Here is a 15,227-nt window from a genome sequence, read left to right as displayed (position 1 = left end):
AACATTTTACGCTTCTCCTATACAGCCTGCGATCAGGATATTCAACTTGTTCTATGGATTACAGTCTTGGATGCTCAAAATCATTTGGTCTCTACCAAAACCAATCCGATCGAACTCCTAAAGAGTGTCTCTTATCCCAAAAAGCAAGTGAAGTTGATTCATTGTAAGAGTACAATAAGGTTTGTAACTACGAGAAAAATACCGAAGTTGAATATTTCTTTCTTCTAGTTATTGCTGACTGAAATGGCAGGCGCCATACATCATATTGGATTTCTTCATATCACATCAGCACAGGATATGAATTCCAAAAATGAAAGGGAAATCAATGAGTATCCATGCCAGGAACCCTTAATATTTCCTTTTGCTATTGCTAGAAAGCTAATTAGTACATGCGTGAAAGCTTCGTCATATGGTCCTACAGAATCTAATTCATCGAAAGCTCAACAACTTTCCAAGGACATTTTTGTTGTCATGAACAAATCACGTGGAACAATCTTCACTCTATTTTTCCAATTATTCCTTTTTAATTGACTTTGAATTTTTATTTTATTTTTATAAGACCACAAGATACATGCGCGATCAAGACTAAGTTTTTTTCTTAAACAATTTTAAAAAAATACACTCTCATATCGATTTAATGTATTAAAAAATTAATAATAAAGTTCTCTGTCTATATACCGGCTTCTTCAAGATTCAAATTTAAAAGTAAGAAAATAAAATATATCTCTTTAACTATCATACCATTGAATTTATAGAAATTTATTCCTTGTGTATTAATTGTAACTATTTAGTGAATTACTCGAGACAAATTTGAAAGACTTTGATTTCAAAAATGGAGTCGTGGGATCTGTGCGTTGATAAATTAACAGTACAAATGAAATGAACAAGAATAAAAAATAAGTTAGTCTCTACTAATGTCAATGTCATTGAACTTTCATTGACAATTTCCAACCAAAACTCCCCTCCATGCCATTTTAAAGCTTTATTGGTCAAAGATTGGAACAAATTTTGATATCTTTGTTTATGGAAAGTTGAAGGATCTACTGGAAACATATGTCAAAGAAGCTTTTCAAGTCTTAACTTGTCAGCCTAGCTCGGTAAACAGAGTAGTCAGCTTCCACCAAAACCACCGTTAGGGGAAGCTCCTTCTTTGAATGTCAAACCCCTGACAAAATCTGTTTATTTTACGTCTTTTCTGCCTTTCTAGTTCTTTATTCTCTCTGAATCTGTTTTTCTTAGAGGTTGTAAAGAATGGTCAGCATGAGCATGATCCCAGTTCTTGTTTTTCTCTTGTCGGTCTCTTATTCCCTGTTGTTTCTAGCTCCCTTTTGCCATGCTGCCACTAATACACTCACAACAGGCCAATCACTAAAAGATGGGGAGACCTTGATATCAGTTGATGAGAACTTTGAACTGGGATTCTTTAGCCCTGGAAATTCTAGTTTAAGATATGTTGGTATAAGGTATTACAAGATTCAGGATCAGGCTGTCATCTGGGTTGCTAATAGAGAAAAACCAATCTCCGGTAGCAATGGAGTCTTGAGGATAGGTGAAGATGGGAATTTGTTGGTTACAGATGGAAATGGAAGTCCAGTTTGGTCGAGTAATGCTTCAGTAGTTTCTAGTAACACAGCAGCGATGCTTGATGTTACAGGTAATCTTATTCTCTCGAGCAATGATAGTATTGGTGAGACAGATAAAGCCTATTGGCAAAGCTTCAATAATCCAACCGATACCTATTTGCCACCCATGAAAGTTCTTGTAAGGACTGCAGAGATTCATGTCTTCACTTCATGGAAATCTGCAAATGATCCTTCACCAGGAAACTTCACCATGGGAGTTGATCCTCGCGGAACACCGCAGATAGTTGTTTGGGAGGGATCGAGGAGAAGGTGGAGAAGTGGGCACTGGAATGGAATAATATTCTCAGGTGTTCCGTATATGAAAGCTTTTACCACTTACCAATATGGATTTAAGTTTTCTCCTGAAAGCGATGGAAACTTTTATGTTACATACAATCCATCAGATAATTCTGAATTCTTGAGGTTTCAGATAACTTGGAATGGATTTGAAGAGGCGAAAAAGTGGAATGAAAGTGCAAAGACGTGGCAAGTAATTCAATCACAACCTTCTGAAGAGTGTGAGAATTACAATTACTGTGGCAATTTTGGAGTCTGTACTCCATCAGGATCTCCCAAATGCAGATGCATGGAAGGGTTTGAGCCAAGGCATCCAGATCAGTGGAGACTAGGAAATTGGTCAGGCGGATGTGGAAGAAGGTCTCCTTTACAGTGCCAGAGGAACACTAGTAGTGGTGGAGAAGATGGGTTCAAAACAGTAAGGTGCATGAAGTTGCCTGATTTTGCAGATGTGAAGTCGATCTCCTTGGATGCTTGCAGAGAAATGTGTCTAAATAACTGTTATTGTAAGGCATATGCGCACGTCAGTGAGATTCAATGCATGATATGGAATGGAGACTTGATTGATGTTCAGCATTCCGTCGAAGGTGGGGACACACTGTACTTGCGTCTCGCAGATTCTGAATTAGGTAAACTCTCTCCCATTGTTGTGTTCATTGTTTTTCAACTGATTTAGTAGTTTATAATTAGAATTCATATAGAAGTAGTTAGAATTACAACTTCAAGTTTATTGCTATCATCATTGAAAATAAAAGGGCCTGTTGAATTAGTCTTTGATCCAGTAGTCCTTTCTGGGTTTAGCAACTCAGTTATGGCCTCAGGAAAGCTCCAAATTGTAACACACAATCCAAGTTTGTTTACTTCTTCTGATCATCATTTTGTCTTAACAAAAATCCCAAAACGTGCAGACCATGATCATGAAAAAGTTAAGATGCAGAGTCAAGTTTCTAGTTAGTATATCTGGTTTGTCGTGATAATAAACTAAGTGAATTAGATGAAGAAAAAGATATGAAATCCTGTAACAGTTTATTCAAGTTACTTTTTATGTTGGATATCTTCTGATTTGTTTCTCGATATAGGTCGCAGCAGGATGCCTACGTATGTGATAATACTAATAGTTTTGGCTGGACTGGCCTTCCTAGCCATATCTATATGGCTTCTGTGGATGCTCAAAAAAAGACTCAAAGGTAAGAATCTCAGTTTCATGCTTGGTTAAGACATGTCTTCCGTCTTGATCAAGAAATGACATCTTACCTTCTTAATTTTTATCTTCAGTTTTGCCAGCGGCTACCTCAGCTTGCACATCCACAAAATGCGAATTCCCAGTTTATGATCTCAGCAAAAGTAAAGAGTTCGCAACCGATGCTTCTGGATCTGCCGACCTTGTTATAGAAGTGAGCCAAGTAAATGGTTCAGATTTGCCAATGTTGAGTTTCAACTGTGTAGCAGCTGCAACAGACAATTTTTCTGAAGAAAACAAGCTTGGACAGGGAGGATTTGGCCTCGTCTACAAGGTGAGTATTTATGTTGTACATGTATCAGAATATAACAGAAGCTGAATTCAAGTCCTAAAGCTTAGTATTGCTCATATTAATTAATAGGGAAAGCTTCATGGAGGAGAGGAAATAGCTGTAAAGAGGCTTTCAAATATCTCTGGCCAAGGCTTACTGGAATTCAAGAATGAAATTATTCTGATTGCCAAATTGCAGCACAGGAATCTTGTTCGATTGTTAGGATGCAGCATTCAGGGTGATGAGAAGATGCTGATTTATGAATATATGCCAAATAAAAGCCTGGATTACTTCCTTTTTGGTGAGTTCTTCCTTATATTTAGTGCTTAATAGAAAAGGATTGTCAAAGCTCAAAACAATGATTTGTACCAGGCTTGTTAATTGTTTCTGATTCCTGTGATCGCAATGGCAGATCCCGAGAAGCAAGCTCTATTAGACTGGAGTAAACGTTTCGCAATTATTGAGGGGATTGCCAGAGGTCTTCTTTATCTCCATAGGGATTCAAGACTAAGAATCATTCATCGGGACCTAAAGGCTAGTAACATTTTGTTGGATGAAGAAATGAACCCAAAGATTTCCGACTTCGGCATGGCCAGAATATTTGGGGGAAACCAAAGTGAAATAAACACAAACCGAGTTGTTGGAACATAGTAAGTTTGATATCTATGAGATTGCCCGTGTTAAACTCTAATCAACAATATGATTTTTCTGACTGTCACTTGTATCTTGCAGTGGTTATATGGCACCTGAATATGCAATGGAAGGCCTATTTTCAGTGAAGTCTGATGTTTATAGCTTTGGAGTACTACTCCTAGAGATTGTGAGTGGCCGAAGGAATACTAGCTTCCGTCAAACAGAACGCATGATCCTCATTGCTTATGTAAGTACATGCAAAATGTCACCAATTTAGGCTCTGGTTTGAGATACAACACAACGTTTTTTACTGCTATTTTTTCACTCACCTGATCCAATTTCCGACTGATTGCAGGCATGGGATCTTTGGAATGAAGGTAAGACAATGGAGATAGTTGATCCTTCCATCCGAGATTCATGTGATGAAAACGAAGTGCTGAGATGCATACAAATCGGCATGTCGTGTGTGCAAGATTCTGCACTTCATAGACCAAGCATGGCATCAGTTGTGGTAATGCTGGAGAGCTGCACAACAAACATTCCATTGCCTAGACAACCGAATTTCACTTCTATCAGGGCCTCTATAGACCCTGAAATTTCTCTGGAAGTGCATGAAGTAGCATTGTCAAGCTAATAACACTCACAAAACACACTTCGACGTAGCATATCATTGCTGTAATTTTCTGGTACAAAACTCACACAAGGAAGGGCTTACAATGGAGGAAGAAACACACAAACTGCTGCTGTTTCTTCTTCTCTGTTACTGCCCCGGTTTCTGCTCACTTTCGACTGCTACCCACTGCCCTTCTCTCAATAATTTCAGCTCCATGTAACCTACCACTTGGAAAAAATAATACACTTAACACACATTCAACTCTATCTAACATTAAGCTAACTCTAGCGAACTAGCCTTACAGCACAGTAACATTAACAGTTGGTCCTGTCGGAAAAAAAGAGATGATATTTGTATAGGTATTTTGTCAATCAATTTCTTACATAAACAAAAACATTTTTTTGTGGTCTATAAATTGATCCTATTGTTTGTTTTAATTTAACCTTTTAATGTGCTCTAAGGAGAAAATTCAGCGATAACCATTGAGGTAGTGGATTGAGAGCAGACTCATCACAGGTTTAGGCCAAGAGCTCTTTCACAAGCAGAAACTGTTCCCAATCATCTGTGCAAACCAGCCACCATTGTTTACCACAATTTAATTGTAAAATGAGACTTCAATGCTTGTTGCAAACTAAGGAAGAAATGTGATGTGGATGTACCATGAGTGACACATCCTTAAAAACTGCATATCCTGCGATAATCACCACCTGTAAGTATAAAACGATTACTATTATAAGTTGAGAAGGTTGCCTGCCTATCGAAGAACGTTTGATCATAGAACATTAAATTTTGTGATCTAGAAAAAGTTGACAACTCTCAGGTGCATATCATAGAACAAAAGATTTGTAAATAATTTGTTCTACCAGATAGAATGTTTATTGTATGCTTGTCCTATGTATACAGCCTGTGATCAGGATATATTCAACCTGTCCTATGGATTACAGTCTTGATGAATGCCCAAAATCTCTTAGACTCTACCAAAAACAATCCGATCGAACTCCTACGAGTGTCACCTATCCTAGATTGTATAGAAACTAGAAAGTGAAGTTGATTTATTGTAAGAGTACAGAAGGGATATTGCAACTACAAGAAAAAACATGAAAGTTGAATATTTCTTTCTTCTAGTTGTTGCTGACTGAAATGGCAGCCGTGCATCATATTAGTCAACAGGTTGAGCTTTCTTCATTTCACACCAGCACATGATATAGAATTTTCCAAAATTGAAAGGAAAATCGATGTGCATGCATGCCAGGAATCCTAAAGATTTTCTTTTGTTTTTGCAAGGAAGCTTCACCATTTGGTCCTACAGATTCTATAATTCATCGGAAGAAGCTCATCAATTTGCCAAGGACAATATTTTCGTCGTTTATAAACAAAGCATCTGGGACAAACTTAGCTTTATTCTTCCAATTATTCCCTTTCAGTTTGACTTCGAGTAAGATATATGTATGCTCGAATTAGTTTACGTTTAAATATATCTCTTCGATTTTCAGAACAGATCAACGGATTGACGTTTAACAAATTGATCACTTTGGATTTATAGATATATATTCCTTTCTACAGTAACGATATATTTAGTGAATTACTAGAGAGAAATGTAAAAGACTTTGATTTCAAATATGGAGTCTTGGGGTCTGTAAATTGATAAATTAATATTCCAAATGAAACGAACAAGAACAAAGAAGAAAATTCTCACATGGTTGGCATTTTGTTGAATATAATTTAGGTAGGTGGTAAGGCAAGAATTAATAGTCATACAAGTCCATTTGTTGGACTCTGAAAATATGACCCTTGGCTAACCAGCAATCTAGAATTAATTAATGAAATATTGCAGCCAAGAATTTTACTAGTTATTACTAATAATTTGATCAGAAATTCTTACATTAATTTAATTTAATTTAAACCAAATATTGAGAAGACTAATTAGTCAATTGTCATTGTCAAATGTTTAACAAACATATTGGATTGAGATATAATATTATTCATAAATAATTGGACAGGGAGATGAGATCAACTCAGTTTTGTTGACAGATGATGAGAAAAATAATCAAAATCCAATACAAACACGAAAATAAACAAGAATCTATATAGTTTGTACGCAAGAAAAAGAATATCATACACAACAGAGTTGCTTCCGTGATGAATATGGCGATCTCTTTATTTCAATTATTTTGAGAGGCAGCACATGACTTGAAGTGATGTTTTATCCCTTTTAATTGACTTCTTAGCTTCAATGATTGCTATGTTGAATTTGATTATGAGCTAAAGGCATACATGTTTATGGCACTAACAAACAACTTGTTTATGAAATATTTCAAGGATTGGATTCATGTTTTTATGAAATTTCTCCAGTTTACCTGTATAACGAGATTTTCTGAGAAATCTAAAATAAGCCTTGAATACATTGCTCAATTCTCTGTTGAATCCTAGGATAAAAAGTTTTATCAATCTTGTCCCTATGGTTGGGTCATTCTATCCATGTTTTTTACCTTTTCTTTCAAGTTCTCTTATAAAAGGACGCAATGAGAGAAATTGTAGGGACCCAGTTGATAAAATATTTTGTTTCGGGACGTAAGGATTAAATTGAGATTTTCCCGATTTTTCTTATTGCTTGCAGCTTCAATTCCTTAGAATTGTCTTAAATAATCTAATCCACGATTTAATTAAGGAAATATAAGGTATGATTGCTGCCTAAGTACAAGGACAACGGTGTAGCTGCAGAAAGTTCACATCACCAAGTCATGATCATCAACACTTGAGGAAAAATAAATCACTTGTTTATCACCAAATTGGAGTAGACATTGCCAAAGTCACATTCAAAAGGGAGTTTTTATTTTTTATTTTACTAAATAAAGACAAGCTATAACTCGATCGAGATTTATATCAAATTATTGGCATTACATAGCAGTTTACAAGTCTACGAAGCCGTTGAATTGTCTCACTAAATTCGGAAAATTAATTAATGAAAATGATAGAAAAATACAATCCAAAAATAATAAAACAACATGACTTGCAGTCTCAACCACAAATTCTAATTCAAGAATTGGTCCAACCATTTGGTTTGGTAATTTAATGCTATCTTCGTCACCCCTTTCAAGGTCGATATCAACTCGAGCCTCGGGAAAAAAAATATTTTCCTTTAATTAAAGATGCAATGATATAAGAATTCTCGAGGGCTTAATTTTGAACCAAACATATAATTTTTAAATTAAAAGGATCAAATAAAAATTGAAAAAAAATCTCGAGGCATTTTTCACTAAAATCTCTGAGTGAACAGTGCCAAGTTAAAAAGAGATTCTATTTTTCCCTCACTTTCAATTTTATTTCTCTTATTCTTAATGTTTTTATAAACAAAAAAACCAAATTCTTTTTTTATAAAATAAACATCAATCTACTATCGAATTCTTTTTATTTTTTTGACAATATCATAATTTTCAAAGAACCATCTCAATCCAATAACTTAAACTTTTAGGTAAAGTCCCAAAATATGATTTATATTATTTTTTAACACACCCTTTTAAGTTAAAGCTCTTGGAGCTTTAAACTTGCACAGATTTACATTATCTTATGCTTAATTTTTATCAAATAAATAGAGATGGTGAGATTCGAACTCGTGATCGTTTAGTCATTAAATCTCTGATACCATGTCAAAGAACCATCTTAACTCAATAGCTTAAGTTTTTAGGTGAAGTTTCAAATATGATTTATATTATTCTCTAATAATAATTTAATAAAAAATAAATTAAAAAGAAATTATCATAATCTACTGTGATAATGACTTGGTCCGCAAAAATTTCACCAGATCTTTTAGCTTTTTTTAAAATAAATAAATTAATTACACATGGAGGATGTATTAGGATTTAAGAAAGTTAAAAAAAAAGGATCATCCAAGCTTTGTAATATTAACGAAGACCCTTTCACAGTCACAAGTCCAATGCCATTCATGCATAGTGTTTACTCTTCCACCAAAAATATTCTACAGAAAGCAGAAGTTGAAAGTTAGGTCACCTCCTCCCATTCATCTCGCTCGTTAAATCCTTGAAGAAGCCCTGATTAGGCCCAGACATACCACATGCATGTGTTTTATGCTCTCTCTCTTTTCTTTTTCTTTTTCTTTTTTCATTTTAAATATTGATCTGATTTAATGGACTGACTTGATGATTATGGTATGGGAATTTAAATTATAATATTAAGTTATGAGAAATAAAATTCAGAAAAAACCTTCTAGTCCCAACATAAATAACTCACATTTAATTAAATCAGAATGATGAATTTACATAGAAACTATACTTAAAAGAAGAATATTTGATATTGTGGTATAAGATTTTTTTAAAAAATATTTTTTGTTTATTCAGATTTTTTTAAATTTTTTATATTAACATATTAAATTATTAAAAAATATTATTAATATATAAATATAAAACAAGACAAATATATTTTTAAAAGCACCGAAAAAGAAAACTATAATAAAAAGAAAGTTGAAAATTAAAATATTGATGTAGCCTTTTCAAAGAAAAATAAAGCAGACCAATACATTCAAAAAAGCAAAAGTGTCCACAATTAAAAAAAAATTAAAAAAAAAAACACATGCTTTCAAGAACAAGACAATTTCTCCTTTTTCTTCTCTTCCTAGCAACCATCACCAAGTATCTTCGAGATGAAGAAAGCAAAATGCCTGTAAACACACACTAGAGACACAGAGAGAGACCAAATTAGTGAAGCATAAAATCTAAAACAATGAGGCACCATTATGGCACAACCACTCTGTTCTTCTTCATCACTTTCCTTTCTCTCTTCTCCTCAAAATTTGCCTCATCTTTAGACACCTTAACAGCAACACAATCTCTCATAAATGGCCAAACTCTCATCTCCACAAGCCAGGGCTTTGAGCTTGGATTCTTCACTCCTGGCAATTCAAGAAACTGGTATGTGGGGATATGGTACAAGAACATACCAAGAACTTATGTGTGGGTTGCTAACAGAGACAACCCTCTTTCAAACTCCTCTGGAACCTTCAAAATCTTCAATCAAAGCATTGCTCTATTTGATCTAGCTGGGAAAGTCGTATGGTCATCCAACCAAACCAATGCGCGAAACCCAGTTATGCAGTTGCTAGATTCAGGAAACCTTGTATTGAAAGAGCAAGAAAGTGAAAGTGGTCAGTTTTTGTGGCAAAGCTTTGACTATCCAACTGATACTTTATTACCTGACATGAAGTTAGGCTGGGATCTGAACACGGGTCTAGACAGGTACTTGAGTTCCTGGAAAAGCAGCGATGATCCTGGTACAGGTGATTTCTCTTTCAAGCTAGAGTATCATGGATTCCCTGAAGTATTCTTGTGGAAAGATCATGAAATTGAGTATAGAAGCGGGCCATGGAATGGACAAAGATTTAGTGGTGTACCAGAGATGAAGCCTGTTGATTACCTGAGTTTCAATTTTGTAACTGAGCAAGATGAGGTATATTACTCGTTTCACATAGCAACCAAGAATTTATATTCAAGATTGACAGTTACTTCATCTGGGCTGCTCCAACGATTTGCATGGATTCCAGAGACACAACAATGGAATAAATTTTGGTACGCACCAAAAGATCAGTGTGACAACTACAGAGAATGTGGTGCATATGGTATTTGTGACTCGAATGCATCACCAGTTTGCAAGTGCTTGAAGGGTTTTCAGCCTAGGAATCATCAGGCATGGGATTTGAGAGATGGGTCAGGTGGGTGTGTTAGGAAGACAGATCTGGAGTGCTTGAAAGATAAATTTCTGCACATGAAGAACATGAAATTGCCACAGAGCACAACATCATTTGTGGACAGGAGTATGAGCCTTAAGAATTGTGAATTGTTGTGCTCAAGGAATTGTTCTTGTACTGCTTACGCCAACTCAAATATCAGCAATGGCGGGTCTGGCTGTGTGATTTGGACCGGAGAGCTCTTTGATTTGAGACAATATCCAGAAGGTGGACAAGATCTTTTTGTTAGATTGGCAGCTTCCGATATAGGTATGTTCATAACTCTCTCTTTTTTCGTTTCTACTACTTTTTTTTTTTAAAAAAAAAAATTCCTTAATTCTTATAAATAGTGGAAGTTGGATAGGAAATATATGATTGTCTAGGAGTTGATTCACATGAAAAATCACTAGTTAGTTAAATCAATAGAGATTTTCTATCCATACATACAGTTTTCATTTTTTTTTTATCCCGAAACAATAAATAACTATATCTTAAATCGAATTTTACTGTATTCATGTTGGAGCCATGGATGATGATCCAACCCTCACTACATAAATCCATGAAGACAAATGTAATCTATGTGAACTAACTTGAGCAGAAACAATTAACTTGGGATGATTATTAACTAGGAAGAAGAGGAAATTAATTTTAGGTCTGAGAAATAAATGCGTTGGTGCAAGGAACGTACGATTACATTAATGGATCAATGAATTTGCATCTACCGACCTTGTGATTCACGAGTGGTGTTGTGCGTTGCTTGTTTTTGAAAACAAAAAGGCAAAAGCCATCTTATTCAAATTCCGAGTAAATATCATCAAGAAGAAACCAAATTGTTGGTGCCTTGATTTTCTACTGATTGCTATCGATGAACCTTCTTTTTTTGTTTTTAAATCCTGGCCGTCCATTGTTTGGATCCCACTCCTGAGTGGGCTCCAAGTGTTTGAATGGACCAATTACATCACCCGCCGACTGTGATGGTACCCTTGGGGTAGGGTCCCCGTAATCTTGGAAGCAAATAAAGAAAGACAAAATTTATGCATCACATGGTTGGGTGGTCAAGTGTGTTACACGCACGCCCATGCATACACACATGTATGTGTGTGTTTATTTGGTTAAAATTATTAATGTTTTTTTTTATTATTATTGTTTGAATGGATATTTTAAAAAATAATTGTTATTATATTTTCAAATATTTCAGCTTGATAACAATTAAACTAAAAACTAGAAATTTAGCTAATAAGTCTCTTTGATGGTTGGTTCAATATGTCTTATCGGCTTAGTTATTATATATGATCTAATAAGGTGTGTTAACTAAAAAAATTAGGATTTAAAGTTCAACTTGAAACTAGTTTTTAGATGAATTAACCTGATTTTCTTTACAAAGTTTGTAGTAAACTGGTCAATCTCGTTTAAATATGGTCAGGTAAATATTAATAATTTTTTAAATAAAAAATAAAACATTATTTTAATTAAAAAAAATAGTTTTTCTACATCTGCTTGATGACTTATTAATCAATTCGATAACTTAAATTCATTTTTTTTCCAAGTCTCGAAACCAAATTTGATAACTAACTATAGTTATTTGACCATAGTTAGAATTCGAGTATTAATAAAGATGGCTGTGATGGTCATATGCTTGTATAATTGTGAGAATAGGCTATCGCTGTCCTCTTTATGAAAGGTGTCCCATCTCTAAATGATTTTTTTTTTCTTTTTTTAAGGATTTTCACGTAGGCCCCATTTGATTAAAAGTTGGGTCCAAATAATCCCAGCGGTGATGGGCCGACATTGTTGAATTTGTAGGTTCCTATTGGGTTACAAACTTGGGAGTCCTTTTCATCCCTTTTCTTTACAAAATCAAGATCACCATTAATAATTATTAATTTGGACCCACTGTTTTTTTTTTTTTTCAATTTAATCCTCTAAAGTCAGTTTTGGAACTTTTGAGAGATTAGAAAAATTGACAAAGAAATGCATGGGTTAGATTTGCTATCTTTTCTTAAATCCCATCAAGGCATTGGGATGATTTCCCCCCATTTCTTTATGGTATAAGATTAGGGTACTTTTTAACTTTTGAAAATTCTCAAGGCATCAAGATGATTTCCCTCTATTTTTCTTTTGTCACGGTATCATATGAGCTTCTACCTTCTTCTTTTTTGCTGTTATTTTTAAATTATTTTTTTATTGATTTTGATATATCGATGTAAGAAACATTACTTTAATATATTTTTAATTAAAAAATATTTTTAAAAAACAATCTACACTGCATTACGAAACACTTAATAATATAAGATTAAGATTAGAGTGTTTTTTTTTATTAATTTTACAGATTATATCTTTTATCGAGTCTTAATTAGATTCATGCATAACCATAACTACTATGAATACAAGTTTTCACAATAAATGATGAGCTGGCCTCCAAGCATGTGGATGCTTTTTTTCCACAACATTTCTCAAGTAAGATATGGTTATCAAGCAGCCATTTGGTTGATTCTTAGAGCTGAAAACTACATATAATAGTTTGCAGAAATCATGGCTAGAATGAAGACTTTCTCACTGTGAAAGAAAGCCACGGCAGAAAAGCAAGTAGGTGACCCACAAGGACACTTGTTTCCATGGCCATGCGCTGGACCTATAATGGCTACTTGTTAGTCAATGTTAGGTCAAGTGTCCGCATTTCTAACATGGTCTTAACTAAACTGGAAAAAAAATTGAGGGTGATTGATTTAGAAAACGCAAGTGAATGAATATCTTAAGCCTCGTAGGATCTTCAAGTCAAGGCAACAAACACCCTTGGCATAATGTAGTGGAATCAAGACATGAATTTGGACTAAAGAAGGATAACAATCATCCTCGAGCTCGTACATTTTGGTGAAATTGTGCCCAAATGACCAGGACTAATAACAAATCTGTTCTTGTCAGGTGATGGAGGGAGTGCAGACACTATAATTATTTGCATTGCTGTTGGCATTGGCATTTTAATACTATCACTAACTGGCTTTTCCATATGGAAGAGGAAGAGATTGCTGAGTGTATGTAATGGAACACAGCAGAAAGGTAATGTAAAATTGATTCAAGAACTCAGTAAGGCGAAAAATTTGTATAAAAAGAAGTAGTTACTGTATTATGTTCATCTATGATGAATTTGTCTTGCTATCTCTAAAACCAGGTCCTCAAGAGAGAAGCCAAGATTTATTGTTAAATGAGGTGGTTATAAATAAGAAAGACTACTCTGGTGAAAAAAGCACAGATGAACTAGAACTGCCACTGTTTGATTTTAGTACAATAGCAGCAGCTACCGGCAATTTCTGTGACGAAAATAAACTAGGAGAAGGTGGTTTTGGTTGTGTTCACAAGGTAAATTCTATTGTTAAGATAATGTAGGGAAAGAATTTGGAACGATTATCAGTAGCTTTAATGCAGACCAAATGCGTGACCCTGACAGAAAGTATGTGACAATGCCAGGGTAGGCTAGTAGAAGGCCAAGAAGTAGCAGTCAAGAGGCTGTCAAAGAAGTCTGGTCAGGGAACAGAAGAATTCAAGAATGAGGTCAGGTTAATTGCAAGGCTTCAACACAGAAATCTTGTTCGACTGCTCGGTTGCTGCATTGAGATAGATGAGAAGATTCTTATTTATGAGTTCATGGAAAACAGAAGCCTGGATTCTGTTCTATTCAGTTAGTCCCCTCTAACATTTGGTTCTCTTGTGCATCTCATTGATTAGATTTGAATTCAAGCTACTTATTTTGGTAAAAATATTGTTACAGATAAGGCAAAAAGCTCTCTACTAAATTGGCAGAGGCGCTTCAACATCATCTGTGGGACTGCTAGAGGACTTCTGTATTTACATCAGGATTCCAGATTTAGAATTATCCACAGGGATCTCAAAGCAAGCAACATTCTGCTTGATGGGGAATGGACTCCAAAAATATCAGACTTTGGCATGGCTAGAATATTTGGTGGAGATCAAACACAAGCAAACACCAGGAGGATAGTGGGAACATAGTAAGTACTACAACTAGATTTCTTTACTGCCTTAAGGCTGCAAACCTCACTTTCCTCTTCTTATCTAACTGTCATATTGGTTAAACGTAGTGGTTATATGTCTCCGGAATATGCAATGGATGGGCTATTCTCAGTGAAATCAGACGTTTTCAGCTTCGGAGTTTTAGTTTTGGAGATTGTATGCGGGGAAAAGAACAGGGGGTTTTATCACTCAAACAGTGAACTTAACCTTCTTGGGAATGTAAGTATACAAGTGCATTTCAGTGGCGTCACTTCTCATTGAAAATGAGAAACTTATTGATCGACAAACATTGAACTTGAAATATTGCAGGTGTGGAGGCAGTGGAAAGATGGGAATGGATTGGAAGTGTTAGATATATCAGTTGGCAGTTCATATAGCCCTAGTGAAGTTTTGAGATGTATACAAGTAGGCCTTTTATGTGTCCAAGAGCGAGCAGAAGATAGACCAACAATGGCTTCTGCGGTGTTGATGTTGAGCAGTGAAACTGCATCAATGCCCCAGCCTAAAACTCCTGGTTATTGCCTTGGAAGGAATCCTTTTGAAACTGATTCCTCTTCAAGCAAACAAGATGAATCATTCACTGTAAACCAAGTTACAGTTACAGTGCTAGATGCTAGGTAAAAGAAACTGTAGAACTCTTCTAGCATATTTGTATATTCATAGATTTTGTTATACCTCACCATTTGTTGTGATTTACAGTTTTTGTGTATTGGTGCATCTCCTTTTGATAACTAGTGTGGGAAATCCATGTTTAATTTATAGTTTATACAAGCTATAAGCAACCTTGG

At 35.0% G+C, this 15,227-nt stretch overlaps 2 protein-coding genes and 1 long non-coding RNA gene across 3 annotated transcripts; 2 read left to right on the top strand and 1 right to left on the bottom strand.

Moving 5' to 3' along the window:
* Positions 1-1,251: 1,251 nt before the first annotated feature.
* LOC133699578 (G-type lectin S-receptor-like serine/threonine-protein kinase B120) lies at positions 1,252-4,845 on the top strand. The gene is made up of 7 exons (XM_062122876.1): positions 1,252-2,548; positions 2,999-3,106; positions 3,195-3,433; positions 3,521-3,731; positions 3,843-4,080; positions 4,163-4,310; positions 4,419-4,845. Exons 1-7 carry the CDS (start codon positions 1,252-1,254, stop codon positions 4,695-4,697), a joined length of 2,520 nt encoding a protein of 839 aa, XP_061978860.1. The 3' UTR covers positions 4,698-4,845.
* Positions 4,846-9,267: 4,422 nt separating this feature from the next.
* LOC133699587 (uncharacterized) lies at positions 9,268-10,016 on the bottom strand. Its single transcript, XR_009843299.1, has 2 exons — positions 9,883-10,016; positions 9,268-9,803 (listed from the first exon to the last, which is right to left on the bottom strand). It is a non-coding gene; the product is annotated as an uncharacterized LOC133699587 (long non-coding RNA).
* Positions 9,414-15,148, top strand: LOC133699580 (receptor-like serine/threonine-protein kinase SD1-8). The gene is made up of 7 exons (XM_062122878.1): positions 9,414-10,683; positions 13,336-13,470; positions 13,583-13,770; positions 13,879-14,089; positions 14,180-14,417; positions 14,508-14,658; positions 14,749-15,148. The coding sequence occupies exons 1-7, from the start codon at positions 9,414-9,416 to the stop codon at positions 15,058-15,060; spliced, it is 2,505 nt and encodes an 834-aa protein (XP_061978862.1). The 3' UTR covers positions 15,061-15,148.
* The last annotated feature ends 79 nt before the right edge of the window (positions 15,149-15,227 follow it).

This window comes from Populus nigra, chromosome 7, assembly GCF_951802175.1.
Source record: "Populus nigra chromosome 7, ddPopNigr1.1, whole genome shotgun sequence".
In the NCBI taxonomy this organism is placed as follows: Eukaryota; Viridiplantae; Streptophyta; class Magnoliopsida; order Malpighiales; family Salicaceae; genus Populus; species Populus nigra.
The sequence above is the reverse complement of the archived record's forward strand: the minus strand, read 5'-3'. Positions and strand labels throughout refer to the sequence as shown.